Source organism: Sminthopsis crassicaudata, chromosome 2 (genome assembly GCF_048593235.1).
Source record: "Sminthopsis crassicaudata isolate SCR6 chromosome 2, ASM4859323v1, whole genome shotgun sequence".
NCBI lineage: Eukaryota > Metazoa > Chordata > Mammalia > Dasyuromorphia > Dasyuridae > Sminthopsis > Sminthopsis crassicaudata.
In genome coordinates, this window is record NC_133618.1 from 84,428,328 (window position 1) to 84,443,461 (window position 15,134).

The 15,134-nt window shown below is 34.2% G+C and overlaps 1 protein-coding gene across 4 annotated transcripts in view; it reads left to right on the forward strand.

The window, feature by feature from the left end:
• Window positions 1-15,134, forward strand: part of MTA3 (metastasis associated 1 family member 3) — a 174,725-nt gene that overhangs the window by 84,145 nt on the left and 75,446 nt on the right. For all 4 annotated transcript variants that reach the window (XM_074286690.1, XM_074286692.1, XM_074286691.1 and 1 more), the window contains exon 7: window positions 5,510-5,612. In XM_074286690.1, the coding sequence (XP_074142791.1) occupies window positions 5,510-5,612 (103 nt within the window). The remainder of the gene's footprint in view (window positions 1-5,509; window positions 5,613-15,134) is intronic.

Here is a 15,134-nt window from a genome sequence, read left to right on the forward strand (position 1 = left end):
AAAAAACTGAGGCAGACAGCATTTGAATGATTTGCCCAAGTTTACAAGTTGTCTGAGGTCATATTTGAATTTAGGTCTTTCTGACTCCAGGGGCGTTGCTTTGTCTACTGTACCACCTATTTTCTTCTAGGTAGGAGAGCCAGTGGCAAGCATTGTCACAAAAAATGTAGAAAGGACCGACTATCCAGTAGGAGAGAGTAAGCAATAGTTTCCAGTGCTATATAGATGAGACATTTCATTTTTGAGAATTGAGTTGCAAATTTTCTCCATCCCACTAGCGTCTCTCCTACCCTTTGAGAAGACAAGCAATATCATATTAATTATGTACATTGGGAAATACAATGAGTTCAAATTTTCAACTTGTTGAATTTGAGATGAGTCCAGGGCACCTAGTTCAAAGTGTTGAGTAGACAACTAATAATGTATATTTGAAGTTTAAAGGATAAACTGGAATTGACTATCTAAGAGTCATCAATATAAAAATGATAATTAAACCCCAGATAATGAGGTAAGAAAGACAGAGAAGATTGGAGAGAAAGGTAGAGGCTTTACGACAGAGCTTTAGGGAATGCTAGTAATTGTGAGGTATGCTATGGATGATGCCTAGAAAGGAGATTGAGAAATGATTAGAAAGGAGGGAGGACCAGCAGAAATCAGTCATGAAAGTTCAGTTTGGAAAACATACCCATGAGGAGAATGGTCAGCCATATCAAATGCAGCAAACAGGCCAGAAAACATAAGGACTGAGGAAAGACCTTCAGATTTCATGATTACAGAGTCTTTAGTAACTTTGGAGAGAGCAGTTTTAGTGCTAATTTAGTGATGACAGTCCAGAATATTGAGAATTGAGTAAGAGAATTTTGGCTGAAAAAGGGGAGAGATTGGTTGTTGTCCTTTACTCTCAGAGAGAACCGAAATGACATCACTGTATTGGTATCCAGTTACAGTTGTCCAACTATGGCTGATCAGACCAATATGAGCTTGGAATTCTCTGCCACAGGTCGGACACAAATGTCCCTATGAACATTTGCAATGGATTCTAACTTTGCACATCTTGCTTTTCTCCTGGGCTAATCCAGTCCTACTTTGCTCATAGAGCACAGCACTTACTTTGATGAGGACACGCCATGCCAGGCAGTCCTACACCAGTCTCTCCCAAGTCTTGTTTTTGCTTATTATTATTATTATTTTTTTAAATAAGGGAGACTAGAGCCTGGTTTCTAGTTCTTAGAGAAAGAAACAGGAGCTAGGCAGAAGTTGAATATTTAGGGGAGAAGAGGGATTATTGAATTTTCAGTCTGCTTAGACTAGAAGGGAGGAGATGGAATCAAGTGCACAAATAGAAATAATTGGTCTTGCTAAAGAGAAAGGCCACATCTTTATCATAGACCTGTGCAGAAGGAGAGAGTGGGATATGATGTCAAAAAGTTTTTAAATAAAAAGGATGGAGGAAGAAAGAGTTAATGTTGTATGCTTTCAATTTTTAAACTAAATTAAGATGCAAGGTCCTCAGGTAGCAATGGGAATATTTTGGGGTAAGGACTTGTAAGGAAAGAGGTTTGGAATAGCTTCTGTGGGGAATAAAATGGAAAATGAAATAGGCAGAAATAAAAGGACCATCTTGCTTTAGTGAGGGCCTATTGAATTCGGATAACATCAGTTTGTAGTGTACTCAATTGATTGGTTAGTTGTTGTCCTTAGTTCTCAAAGAGGACCAGAATTAAATCACTATGTTAAAGGCAAGTTACTGTGTCTGAGTGTGGCGGATCAGACAAAAGCTTGCGCTCAATAATCTGCCATAGATTGTACACAAATAATCCCTCTGAACATATTATGTAGCTTCTCTAATTTTGAGAGCACAGAACCTTTTTAATGAGGTCATGCCATGCTGGGCAGTCGTGCCATTGTCTCCCATGTCATACAATTAGATCTAAAGTTCTTAGTGTCCTTGTATTGCCTTTTCTGACCACCTTGTGGTTCTTGCCCTGTGTGAGTTCTCTCTAAAATAGTCATTTTGACAAGTGTACATTTGGCATTCGAACAATGTGGCCAGCCTAATTGGGTGCATTCAGCACCCACTGAGTAGGAACTGATTAGGAACCAATAGGAATGAGGAGGCAGATGATTGGAGTTATCTAGGCTTGAGACTTGGCCAAAAAGGATTCAAGAGTGGAAGACTAGAATTTAAATGGTTAATTATTTGTTAGAAGTTAGGAAGGGTGAAGAATGAAGTGGAAAACTAGTTGGGGGGATAGTGATAGAAAGAATATAGAATAATCCAAAGATTGTAGGAGGGTGAGGTATTGAGAAACATGGAATTATAGGTAATTATTATCAAACAAGAGAAAGTCAGGAATTTCTAATTAGGCAAGTGAAACCCTTATGGGTTATGGTGAGATCTAATTTGAGACCATCCTTATGGGTGAGTAAATTAATATGGATTTAAGAAAGCTTATGTATAAGTAGGTGTTAAGAACCATCTGTCTGAATATTAAAATTCTCTAGTAGAAAGGTAGAAGTTGGTGAGGAGAAGAAGATGGTCGGTTTGTTGTTAAACTCCTTGAGGAAGGAGAGTGACCTAGTATAGAAAGCCACCATAATTCAGATTGGATAGAAATTTTTGATTGAATGGGGAAAAGGCTGAACAATCGGGAAGTGACAGACTGGTTTTGTTTTTGCTTATTTGTGGAGTTGAGGTGGGTGGGGGAGGGGAGTGGTTAGAGAAGATATATCCAGTCCTGGAAATGATTGCAGGGGAAATGTAAGTTTATTTGGTTACTTGATGGAAAGAGTGTGAGAGAGGTCCAGCTTGAAATGGAATTTGTTTATTATTGAAGGGGAATTTCAGAAGGCATTATTGAAAGGTTGGCAGGTTGGAGTAGGAAAATGGTAGGAGAGGGTTGAGAAGGGTAGAGATGAGAGATGTCAGAGGGCTAGGGATAGTTTTCATCTAAGTGGTTGGTGATTGGTTACTGCAGGGATAGGGAAAGAAACTTGAGTAGTCATAGGGTTGATAGTGTATGGCAGATGAATAATGAAGCTACTAGGCTCTGAGGGTGTTGTAGAAGGCCCTGAGCCAAGTCTGTGCCTGGGTTTGGACTGGCCTGCCAGCTGCTCTCATTCCTCATCCTCTTACTGTGTGGCTGGTATGGAGGGAGGGCAAGGAAATATGGAATGATGGCTTACTCCTTCCAATTTCAAAATTCTAAATATTCTTTGAGGAAATGTAGGAAACAAGTAAAAGGATAATTATATTATAGATTTCATAGGGGAGTGGGGGTTTGAAGGCTGGATAGCGGAAGAATGGGAGGTCTCAAAATAGGATATTAAAGCTGGTGAACAACTGGAGCCAAAGCTTAAGGGAACAATTAGATTAAATAATAAAAAAATTTTTTCTTAGTCCTCTTGAATGTTTCTTCCTTTTCAACCAAAGGCTATATAAGTAGCCTCAATTTACGTTAAGTAAATTCCCTCAATTTCCTTTATTTTCTCATTTTACTTTAAATTAACATTGAACTTATTTTTTCACAATTATAAGGTTTTTTTTTATTAATTTTATAATTATAACATTTTTTGGCAGTACATATGCATAGGTAATTTTTTACAACATTATCCCTTGTACTCCCTTCTGTTCCGAATTTTTCCCCTCCTTCCCTCCACCCCCTTCCCTAGATGGCAGGCATTCCCATACATATTAAATATATCATAGTACAATTATAAGAAGTTAATAATTTATAATACTATCTGTGATATAAATGATGAATTCCTGTGATGAATTACTGTTAGCTTAGTTCTTTGTGTATGTATATATAGATAAATATATACACACTTATATGTGTGTGTGTGTGTGTGTGTATGTATACACACACACACACACACACACACATATGAAATCACATCACTTACCTTTTAAAGGATAAAATTTCAAACTTGACTCAAATGTTTCATGATTTAAAAGTTCAGATATACTTTCATCTGAAATCATATTTTTGTTGTCTCCTTTGTAATTGAAGTTCCCATTACAAAGAATATAGTTGATCATCATTTTGATGTTCTGTCCCAAGTCAAGGGGCTTAACAATCAACAGGCATTTAATCAAGTGCTTATTATTTGCCAGACCCTGTGCTAAACTTTGGGCAATACAAAGAAAAGGGAAAAGCAAAAAAAAAAAAAAAAAAAAAAAAAAAGTCCTTGTTCTTAAGAAACTTAAATTATAATCTAGAAGACATTTATATTGGTACCTACATGATCATATTAAGTATATTAAAAGTAGCCTTTAAAAACAATTAAAAAAAAAGAAAGTTGTCTTTGAAGAAAAGGCACTTACAGACTTTGGATGGCCAAAGGATATCATGCTAGACTGGAGGTAGTAGTTGAACTGAATCTTAAAGAGTACTGGGAATCTAAAAGACAGAAATTAGGAGGAAAAGCATTCCAGCCCTGGTGGGGAACAATGCTAAGGCATAAAAATGGAAGATTTATTTAACTTTGTGGGGAACAATGGGCAGTATGGACAGATTGCTCAGTCTGTGGAAAGAGCAATAGGAAGGAGAAAGTTGTAAACAATTTTACATAATAGAGAGTTTATATTTCATCCTCAAGATAATAGGGAGCTATTGAAGCTTATTAAATAGGAAGACAACATGGTTAGACCTGTGCTTTAGAAAGATCACTAGCATCTGTGTGAAGGATGGACTGAAAAGGAGAGAAGATTGAATTCTAGACTATTACAGTCTAGAGAAAAGGCCACAAGACCTGAACTAATATGGTATCTATGAATGGAACAAAGGGAACACCTGTGAGAAATGTTTTAAAGAAAGAAATAAGATTTGTCAATTTTTGAAATAATGGGATGAGTAAGATGAAGGAATTGAGAGTGACATGAAGACTGTGAGCCTAGGTGACTAGAATGCTAGTGGTGATCTTTATGTTGTTGGGAAATTGGGGAGAGAATTTGAAATTGAGTAGTAGTAGAATGGTAACTCACTGAAAATAAGGAACTTTGACTTTTGTGTTTTTATCTTTAGTGTCTGGTGTTCTGCTTAGCAAATAATAGGTACTTAATAAAAACCATATTTATTATTCTTCTTTTCCTTTCCTTTTGACCACTTCCTGTATTTTGTTACTATCGTGAGTTTAGTGGCAGGAGAACAACTCACCACTTTTCTGTTGGCTTTAGATAAAAGTAGCACAAGGAACATTTTTTTAAAGAGATTGTAGTAGCTTTGAATGGAAAGAGTATGTGTTACATATATTTGCTTATTATATACAACATGTAATTATATTTATATATAATATGACAAATAAATATATTGCTGAATTAAACTGTCCTCAACAGTGTATTAAGAAGAATTAAATTACTATGATAGAAAAACTCAATTATAATGTAAATTTAGTTATTTCATAATACTGTTCAAGGGATTCTTTTTTAAGAGATCATGTTTTTTTAATATTCAAAGATAATATATTTCAAATAATCAGACTTCTGCATACCTTTTACTTTGTGTAGGAGAAGCAGATGGCAGAGAACAATCAAAACTGGAGGTCAAAGTTTGGGACCCAAACAGCCCTCTTACTGATCGACAGATTGACCAATTTTTAGTTGTAGCACGGTAAGCTCAATTAAAGAATAACTTCTCTTCGAAAAACTACTCAAAGTGCTCTGTGTTTATCAATTATCCAAAGAGATTAAAGTTTAACATTTTTTTCTTTCTTATATCTTTGTCTCTGACTAGTTTTCCTCACTCTCTTTCCTTAGTAGAAAGAGGAGGAAAGAATATTTCAGGTGGATAGAAAAGTGCTATCTAACATCAGAGAGAAGTCAGTACTGTTTAATTCTTATTTTACTTCTATTTTCTTCGCTGACAAAAATGACATTTCTCCTGAAATAACAACACAAAAAGACTGAAAATAGTCGATACTCAAGAATAAGTAAGGACATAATGAAATAATATCTAGTTACTCTTGGTGAATTCAAGTAACTTGGGTAAGATGAATTTCATACTGGGTACTAACAGGCAGATGTACTAGCTAAGCCACTGTGAGTGATATCTGAAAGATCTTGAAAAGAGTAGAGGTGCCGTAAGATTGGATAAAGGTAAGTTTGATACTGATGTTCACAAAGGGGAAGTGAATAAATAGATCCTGCAGACTCTAGAGTATACTTTCTCCAACCCCCCTCCCCCCCCCCCCCCGGCTGGGGTTAAGTGACTTGCCCAGGGTCACACAGCTAGAACATGTTAAGTGTTTGAGACCAGATTTGAACTCGGGCCCTCCTGAATTCAGGGCTGGTGCTCTATCCACTGCACCATCTAGCTGCCCCAGACTCTAGAGTTATCAATGCAGGTTTCACTTATTGGGATTATTCTAGGATAAATTATTTTTAAAAGTAATTGATGAATATCACTTTATCAAGAGCAAATGATTTTAGACTAACATTTCCTTCTTCGAAAGGGCTACTAAACTAGTAAAGAAGAATGCTTATAAATATAATTTGCCTGTATTTTTAGAAAATATTTATAATCAAGTATCTCATGTTGTTATTGTGAAGAAGATTAAGATATGTAGACCCAGATAATAATATATCTAGATAGATTCAGAAATTTTACAAATGACCAGAACAGAGTAATTGCATAGAAAGGGATTCCAATGGATTGTCCCAAGTTGATATGCTTTCCTGTATTATTTTATACTTGATATATGAATAAAGGCATAGGTAGTATATTCACATTTGGAGATGATAAAAAAAAAAGCCCCCAAAATTAGAGGCACAGCTAACACACTCGAGGACAGATACAAGGAGCAAGATCTATATAATTAAGAGTATTGGATTCAGTCTAATTAGATGAAAATCAGTTGTTCAGTCATTTCCATGACCCTTCATGGGGTTTTCTTGGAAAATATCCTGGATTGGTTGGTCATTTTTCTTTCCAGCTCATTTTATATATGAGAGATGGAAGCATACTAGGTTAAATGGTTTACCTGAAGTCACACAGCTCCTAGGTGTCTGTGGCTGGATGTAAACAGATTTTCCTGACTCCAGACCTGGCATTTTACCCACTGTGCCATCTAGCTGCCCCTGAAATTCAGTAGTGATACGTAAAGCCTCACTCTTGGACTCTAAAAATGACACCCTAAGGAAAAAGATGAAGGAGGTGCGATAACACAGCTGTTTTATCTGAAAAGTCTTTGTTTTGGTGGAATGTGAGCTATGTATGAGATAGTAGTGTAATGTGACAGTTAAAAGATGTAATATGATCTTGGGCTGCACTAAAAGAGACAAAGTTTCCAGGATTAAAGATGATTATAACAATAATGATGGCAGCAGAGTCCCACAAATAGTCTGTGAGATGGGACCTAAACTCAGATTCTCTTACTTCATAATACTTTGTATTATGACAAGAAGTTTTTTTTTTTTTTTAATTTAATTTAATTTTTATTTTTACAAAAATTTTATGCATAGGTAATTTTCCAGCATTGACAATTGCAAAATCTTTTGTTTCAACTTTTCCCCTCCTTCCCACCACTCCTTCCTCCAGATGGCAGGTTAACCAATACATGTTAAATATGTGAAAGTATAAATTAAATACAATATATGTGTACATGTCCAAACAGTTATTTTGCTGTACACAAAGAATCGGACTTTGAAACAGTGTACATTTAGCCTGTGAAGGAAATCTAAAATGCAGATGGACAAAATTAGAGGGATTGGGAATTCTATGTAATGGTTCATAGTCATCTCCCAGAGTTCTTTCACTGGGTGTATCTGGTTCAGTTGATTATTGCTCTATTGGAACTGATTTGGTTCATCTCATTGTTGGAGAGGACCACGTCCATCAGAATTAATCATCATATAGTATTGTTGTTGAAGTGTATAATGATCTCTTGGTCCAGCTCATTTCACTCAGCATCAGTTCATGTAAGTCTCTCCAGGCCTTTCTGAAATTGTCCTGTTGGTCATTTGACAACAAGCTTTTTGATACCAAGTATCAATCACTGTGCTAAGTGCTGAGGTTACAGTAAAATAGAAGGACATTTCTTCCTCTCACATGTATATCTTCCTAAACTCTTGTTTTCTGCAATGTACGTCTTTATAATTGAAGGGCAGACTGACATTTCCTACTTATGTACAAATTCCTGTGCATTGTGTTTTTACAAATTAAATCACTTAATTGAGAAATATTAATTGTCTACTGTGTGCTAGGCAATGGAGATACAGAGACAAAAGTGCAACACTTTTTGCTGTCAGATAGTTTGAATGTAACATGTACTTATGTACTGAAAATGAACATAAGGCATTCTGTGGAGGGAGGACACTAGTAATTGAAGAAAATAGATAGGATAATAAATTGGACTTAATGTCAGAGAGACCTGGCCTAATCTGATCATGTGCATTTACTATGGAATTCTGGTCAAGTCACTTAACCATTATTTGCCTCACTTTTCCTAGACATAAAATGGGGTTAATAATAGCATCTACCTCACAGGGCTGCTGTGAGGATCAAATGAGATAGTATTTGTGAATAAGTAGTAAAGTATTATATAAATTGTATGGTGGTGAGTTTTGAGTTCAAGAAAGGATTTAATTAGAATGTGACACTTGGCTTAAATCTTTGAGGAAGTGAAATATTCTAGGCATAATAAATGGTCAGTACAAAAGCAGGAAGACAAGTGGTGTGTAGTTTCTGAGGAATACTCAGGAATTATATGTCAGGAATACTAGTTTGATCAAACCATGTAGTATATGAAGAATGCATCATAGAAGAGTAATACAGGGATTATCTCATTTGATTGGGGAAATAGGGTGGGGCCGAGGTTGCAAATAGCTTTAAAAGCCATACAGGAATTTATCCTTAAATTTTGGAGCAGAATGGAAAGACTCGAGGTTATTGAGTAAGGGTATTGTTAGGATTACTAGGTGAGTTCTCACCTTGTAATTGTCCAACCTGAATTCTCACCTTGTCACTATCCAGACAACCTGAGTTTGACATAGACAAATTTTTTACAGTTTTTTTTTAATGGAGAATCCTTTTTACAGGTGTGTGGAGGATGTATAGGAGAAGGAATATTAAAAAGACCATTGAAATAATTTTGGCCAAAGCTGATGAGCTCAGAATTAAAGTATAGGTTGTGAATAGTAATAAAATGAAAGATACAGATACCTATACAGTTGTGTAGATAGAAAAATAAATTAAAACTATTTTCATTAATATGAAAAAATGCTCTAGGTCACTGTTGATTGTATTGAATTGAGAATTGTAAATTAAGATAACTCTAAGGTGCTACATATTTCTCAGATTGGCTAAGATGACAGGAAAACATAATGATGAATGTTGAAGGGGATGTGGGAAAACTAGTACAGTAATACATTGTTGATGGAGTTGTGAATTGATCCAACCATTTTGGAGAGCAATCTTGAACTATGCCCAAAAGGCTATCAAACTGCATACTCTTTGATCCAGCACTGTCTCTACTGGGCCTGTATCCCAAAGAGATCATGTGCCCCACATGTGCAAAAATGTATGTAGCAGCCCTTTTTGTAGTGGTAAGGAACTAGAAACTGAGTGGATGCTCCTCAGTAGGGGAATGGCCTAAAAAATTACAGTATATGCATGTTATGGAGTATTATTATTCTGTAAGAAATAATTAGCAGAATGATTTCAGAGAGGCCTGGAGAGACTTACATGAACTGATGCTAAGTGAAGTGAGTAGAACCAAGAGATCATTGTACACAGCAACAGCAAAATTCTGTGATAATCTACTCTGATGGACATGACTGCTTTCTTTAATGAGGTGCCAATTTCAATGAACTTATGATGGAGAAAGCCACCTACATCCAGAGAGAGGACGATGGGGACTGAATGTGAATCACAACATAGCATTTTCACCTTTTTTGTTGTTTGTTTGCTTTTTTTTCTTTCTCATATTTTTTTTTCCTTTTTGATCTAGTTTTTCTTGTGCAGCATGATAAATATGGAAATATGTTAGACTTTTGCTATCTAGGGGGAGGGATGGGGAAAAGGGGCATGGAAAAAAATTTGGAAGAGGTTTTTCAAGGGTAAATGTTGAAATCTATCTTTGCATATATTTTGAAAATAAAAACTATTATTAAAAACAAAGATTTCATTTGTGAATTAATAAATTCTATTTTATTCTACTCCATCTGTATTAATCAGTGCATTTGTCTTGAATTACACAATTTAGTCCTACCTAATATTGTTCTTCCATTGTTTGACTTATGTTTGTATTGGAAAAGCTCCCTCCCTCAACCTACCTCCCAAAATATTTTAAAAACAATTGTTAGTTCTTTAATGGCAGAAGTTTTCTGATCCTTTTCTTTTACCATGCCTAGGAATATTCTAGCTTATTAAAAGTGTTCAGCAAATACTTAATTTTTAATCATGTCAGATTAACTCAATTTTTTTTGTACTTCACCATGCCTGGGTATTAGGGGCAGCATGAAATGCAAGACTTTCATATGAAATATTTATTAATGACATCCATCACCTACTGATGGTGTGCATCATACTCTTAAATAGATAAATTACATTTTACCTTTCTGTATTCTGTGCTGGCTTATTTGAGTAGGAGCTAGCAAGAACTGAAAATTTCTGCTACATTTTTGATAACTATGGAGCAATTGCTGATTTAAGATTCTTAAGCTTCAAGAAGTTCCAGTTTCACATGAAGATGATTTCACCAATTCATAAACTCTTAGAGAAGAGGAGCTGGGACAACAAAGTTCCAATCTAGCATAGTTGTCCTTTAAATTGAGAAGCTTCGAGAGATAGAATGTCTTTCTGGAAACAGGCTGTCTTTCGTTTTTTCTTGAATGTCCTCTAATTTGTCAAATTGTTACTTAGTAAAACTCTCTGCTATGAGATCTAGCCAAACTGAATTTTCTTTTTTTCTTTTTTTTGTTTTTGTTTTTGTTTTTTTCTGAGTCTGGGGTTAAGTGACTTGCCCAGGGTCACACAGCTAGGAAGTGTTAAGTGTCTGAGACCAAATTTGAACTCAGGTCCTCCTGAATTCAAGGCTGGTGTTCTATCCACTGCGCCACCTAGCTGCCCCCCAAACTGAATTTTCAACCCTGGGAATGGTCCCTCTGTGAAAACTACTTAGAAAACCAGCACTCTCCATTAGAAGGAAATACCAAGAACTGCTCAGAGATTGTCTAATTGAAAATACTACTGGTATGGGAAGGTTGAGAAGACAACCTTAGAAACTTCCACAAGTGACTCATTTCACTTTGCATTAGTACACATAAGTCTTTTGAGGGTTTTTTTCTGAAATCTGCCTGCATATCATTTTTTATAGCACAATAACATTCCATTGTAATAATATACCACAACTAGTTCAGCCATTTCTTAGTTGATGTGGATTTCAATTTCCAATTCTTTGTCAGCACAAAAAGAACTGCCATAAATATTTTTGTGCAATTAGATCTCTTCTCTTTCCTTCCATCCTTGGCTTTTTAAATCACTTTGGGATATATATATATATATATATATATATATATATATATATATATATATATATATATATATATATATATATATATATAGTTATATATATAGTTATATATATAGTTATATGTAATTATAAATACTTATATATATTTAATAGATATATAGAGTACTATGCTGTATCAAAGGGTATGTAAAGTTTTATAGCAGAAGGTTTTCATACAGCTAAATGTTTTTAAAAATGCATATTAGCAAATCTCATATTAGACTTAAGTGATTTTTTCAAATAATAGGTTCACAGGTGATGGAGTAGCACAAAAACATTCAAGCATTTAATTTTCTTTAAATCCTACCACCTTTTCCCAGGAATAATCAAAATTTTCCATTGTCTCTAGCTTAAACTCTGACTTATAACAACTGTCTTTCTCCCAACCCCCCTCCTCCTTTTGCAGTAAAGCATTAAACTCACAATTGGACTCTGTTGTACTTCATTCGTTTTGGCTCTTACTTAGTTGATGTTTGTCTGTGGCATAAGCCTACTTGTAAGATCATCTATACTTATTCTCATTGCAATTACACACAAATTTTTTATAATCATGAGCATTCATAAGCCGAGGTCCATTATTGTTTTGCCTCTCTTCATGGCCTTCCTGAGATTTATAGGATTTAGTATTAACTTTGTGAATTCCTCAATAATTCACCTAATTTGAACAAATGGACTCTGGATTCTCTCCTTTAGAATTTCATAAAGCCCTATTTATAATCCCTTTTTATAAAAAGGTTTTTGCTTTACAATAGTACCATGGAATTTTTATAAAATTTTTTGTGCAGTTAATAAAAAATAATTTATTATAGCCACTGCTTTCTCTGTGGGGCCATATTGAAATTAAAATTAAAATTTTTAAAATTTGCTCAGGCCTGAAGATTTAATTGTAAGATTGCTGCTGCAGAAATGATGACAAAACATATGACTTGTTAATGTGTAGTCTCTCAAGATTAAAAACTGATGTTAAACTACAGAGGAATAAAACACCAAGACTGTAACATTTATCAGTATTTCTATTTGTTATCAACACAATATATTATGAAAGGATAAAAAAATTCTATTCAAAGCACAGAATGTATAATATCTCTACAAAGTTTTTTATCAAAATATAGAGTATTACATTAATAACTTGCAAAATATTTTCTCTTATAAAAATATCAATTGCTAATTATTGGTTTATGCCATTGTAATAAATATAATTTATTTTATTTATATGATTATTATATTATACATAAATATAAATAAAATAAATTATGGATAGCAGAAGATTTCTTGACTGAATTCAAATAGATTACGTCACAGGGAAAAAGATTCACAATGTTGATTATATAAAATTGAAAAGTTTTACACAAGTAATTAATGATAGCAGAATTAGAAGGGAAACGTTTAAAAATTCATTCAATTTCTGATTAAAGGTTTAATATATAAAATGTATAGGCAATTAATACAAATGTTGCTTTAAGATATTACATTCCTCAATAGAAAAATGATCAGTGGATATAAAAAACAGTTTTCAAGAGAAAGGCAAGGTATTAACAACTATATGGAAAAATGATTGAAATTACTATAAATTAGAAGCATGAAAATTAAAAGGTCTCCTGAGATTCTACATCACACATCAGATTGTTGAAAATGGCAATCAGTACCGTTGGAGGATAGAATACTAATTATTGTTGTTGAAATTGTCAATTAGTTCAGCCAACTGCTTAAAAAAGCAGTTTGGAGCTTAAATCACTAGGGATGTCTAGGTGGTTCAGTGATTGGAGGCCATGCCTGAAGTCAAGAAAATTCATTTTCCTGGGTTAAAATCCAACCTTAGATGCTAGTTAGGTGACTTGGGCAAGTCACTTAATCCTGTTTTCTCAGGTTCCTCACCTGTAAAATAAGATGGAAAAGAAAATAGCAAATCACTCCAGTGTCTTTGCCCAAGAAAACCCCAAATAGGGTCATGAAGAGTCAGACACAATTGAAAAACTTCCAAATGATGAGAAATCACTAGCATTCACTTTGACTTGGGAAATCACTATGAGCCATTGACTTCCAAAGAAATCAAAGACAAAACAGAAGGGGTCCTTTGTATGTTAAAGTATATATATAGCTAGGGTTTTTTTTGGGGGGGGTTATTCCAAAAAACATACAAAAGGAATACCTGTTAGAAATTATTGAATAAATTATGGTGCATGAGTTTAATGAAGTATTGCATCAATAAGATTGTGGTGGGGAGGAATGGATTCAGAGAAACTTGGGAAGACCTATGTAAACTGATATAGAATGCAATAAGCAAATCTGGAATTATTTTATATATGAATTAGTCTTATCAAGTAAAGCAATTTTGAACTTTGATCATTGTAATTACTATAATTGCAACTACAGAAGAGTAATGATGAAACATTTTTCAGGTGATGATGGTCTATATGTCCAAAATGAGATGTGTGTTTTTAGACATGACAAATACAATGTGATATTTATTTTTGCTTGAATATACTTTTTTTTTCCCCTTGAGGCAATTGGGATTAAGTGATTTGCCCAGGGTCACATAGACAGGCAGTATTAAGTATCTGAGACCAGATTTGAACTCAGGTCCTCTTGACTAAAGAGCTGATGTTCTATCCATTGTGCCACCTGGCTGTACCTCTCTTTGTTATTAAAATAGATTTATTTTTGGCCAAAAGTAGAAGAAAAAGGAACCAGTGAAATATGGAAGGGAACAAAAAGAATTTCACAAGGTGAAATAGATAAGCAAGGGTGGTGTTAATATTAAAATATTAATTGTAATATATTTGCAAAATAAGCTGTACTTACATACAGAATTTGTTTTCATTTACAATTTGCTTTTCTGTTATTTATATATGGAAATTTTAAAATGTTTTTTCAAGTTAACACAAAAATTTATTTTATAAAAATTACCTAGACAAATGATTAAATGTTATAGAAGATCAACAACAGGAAGAGCAATTTAGCTGAGAGCAGTTTAGCTGAAACAGATATGTAGGCCAGTAATGTGAAAAATTAATCTAGAGAAGTACATTGAAGCCAGATGATGGAAAGTATTACATGCCAAAATGTGGAGTTTGTATTTTATCCTTTAAGCCTACTAATTTGTCTAGAGCTATTTATACCTATGCTTTAGGAATATCAGCATGGTTGTTATATGGGTGATAGATTATTAATGGGAAGACTGGAAGCAGAGATTCCAATTTGGAGGGGGTTTTGTTTGTTTGCTTATTTGCATTCCTACAAATTAGAAGTAAAATTTGCAGTATTGAAAGGGAAGGGACAAAAGCAGAAGGTGTTTGGAGTTAGGATTGACAAGAGCAGCCTATTGAATAGAGAAAGTTGAGGGAATAAAAAGAATTGAATATGATTATGAGATGACAAACCTGAAAAGAATGAGATTGTCCTTGATAAAAATTTGGAAAGTTAGGAAGAAGTTTGGGTTTCAGAGGAAAAGATAGTGAGATAAAAATAATATACTATAACTAGGTTGGATTTATTCTAGAAATAAAAGAGTTGGTTCAATATATTAGGACTTCTGTCCATATAATAAACTATATTTAAAATGCAACAAAAATAATTTGCTTATACCAATAAATTCAGAAAAAAGCTTTTGAGAAGGTACTGAC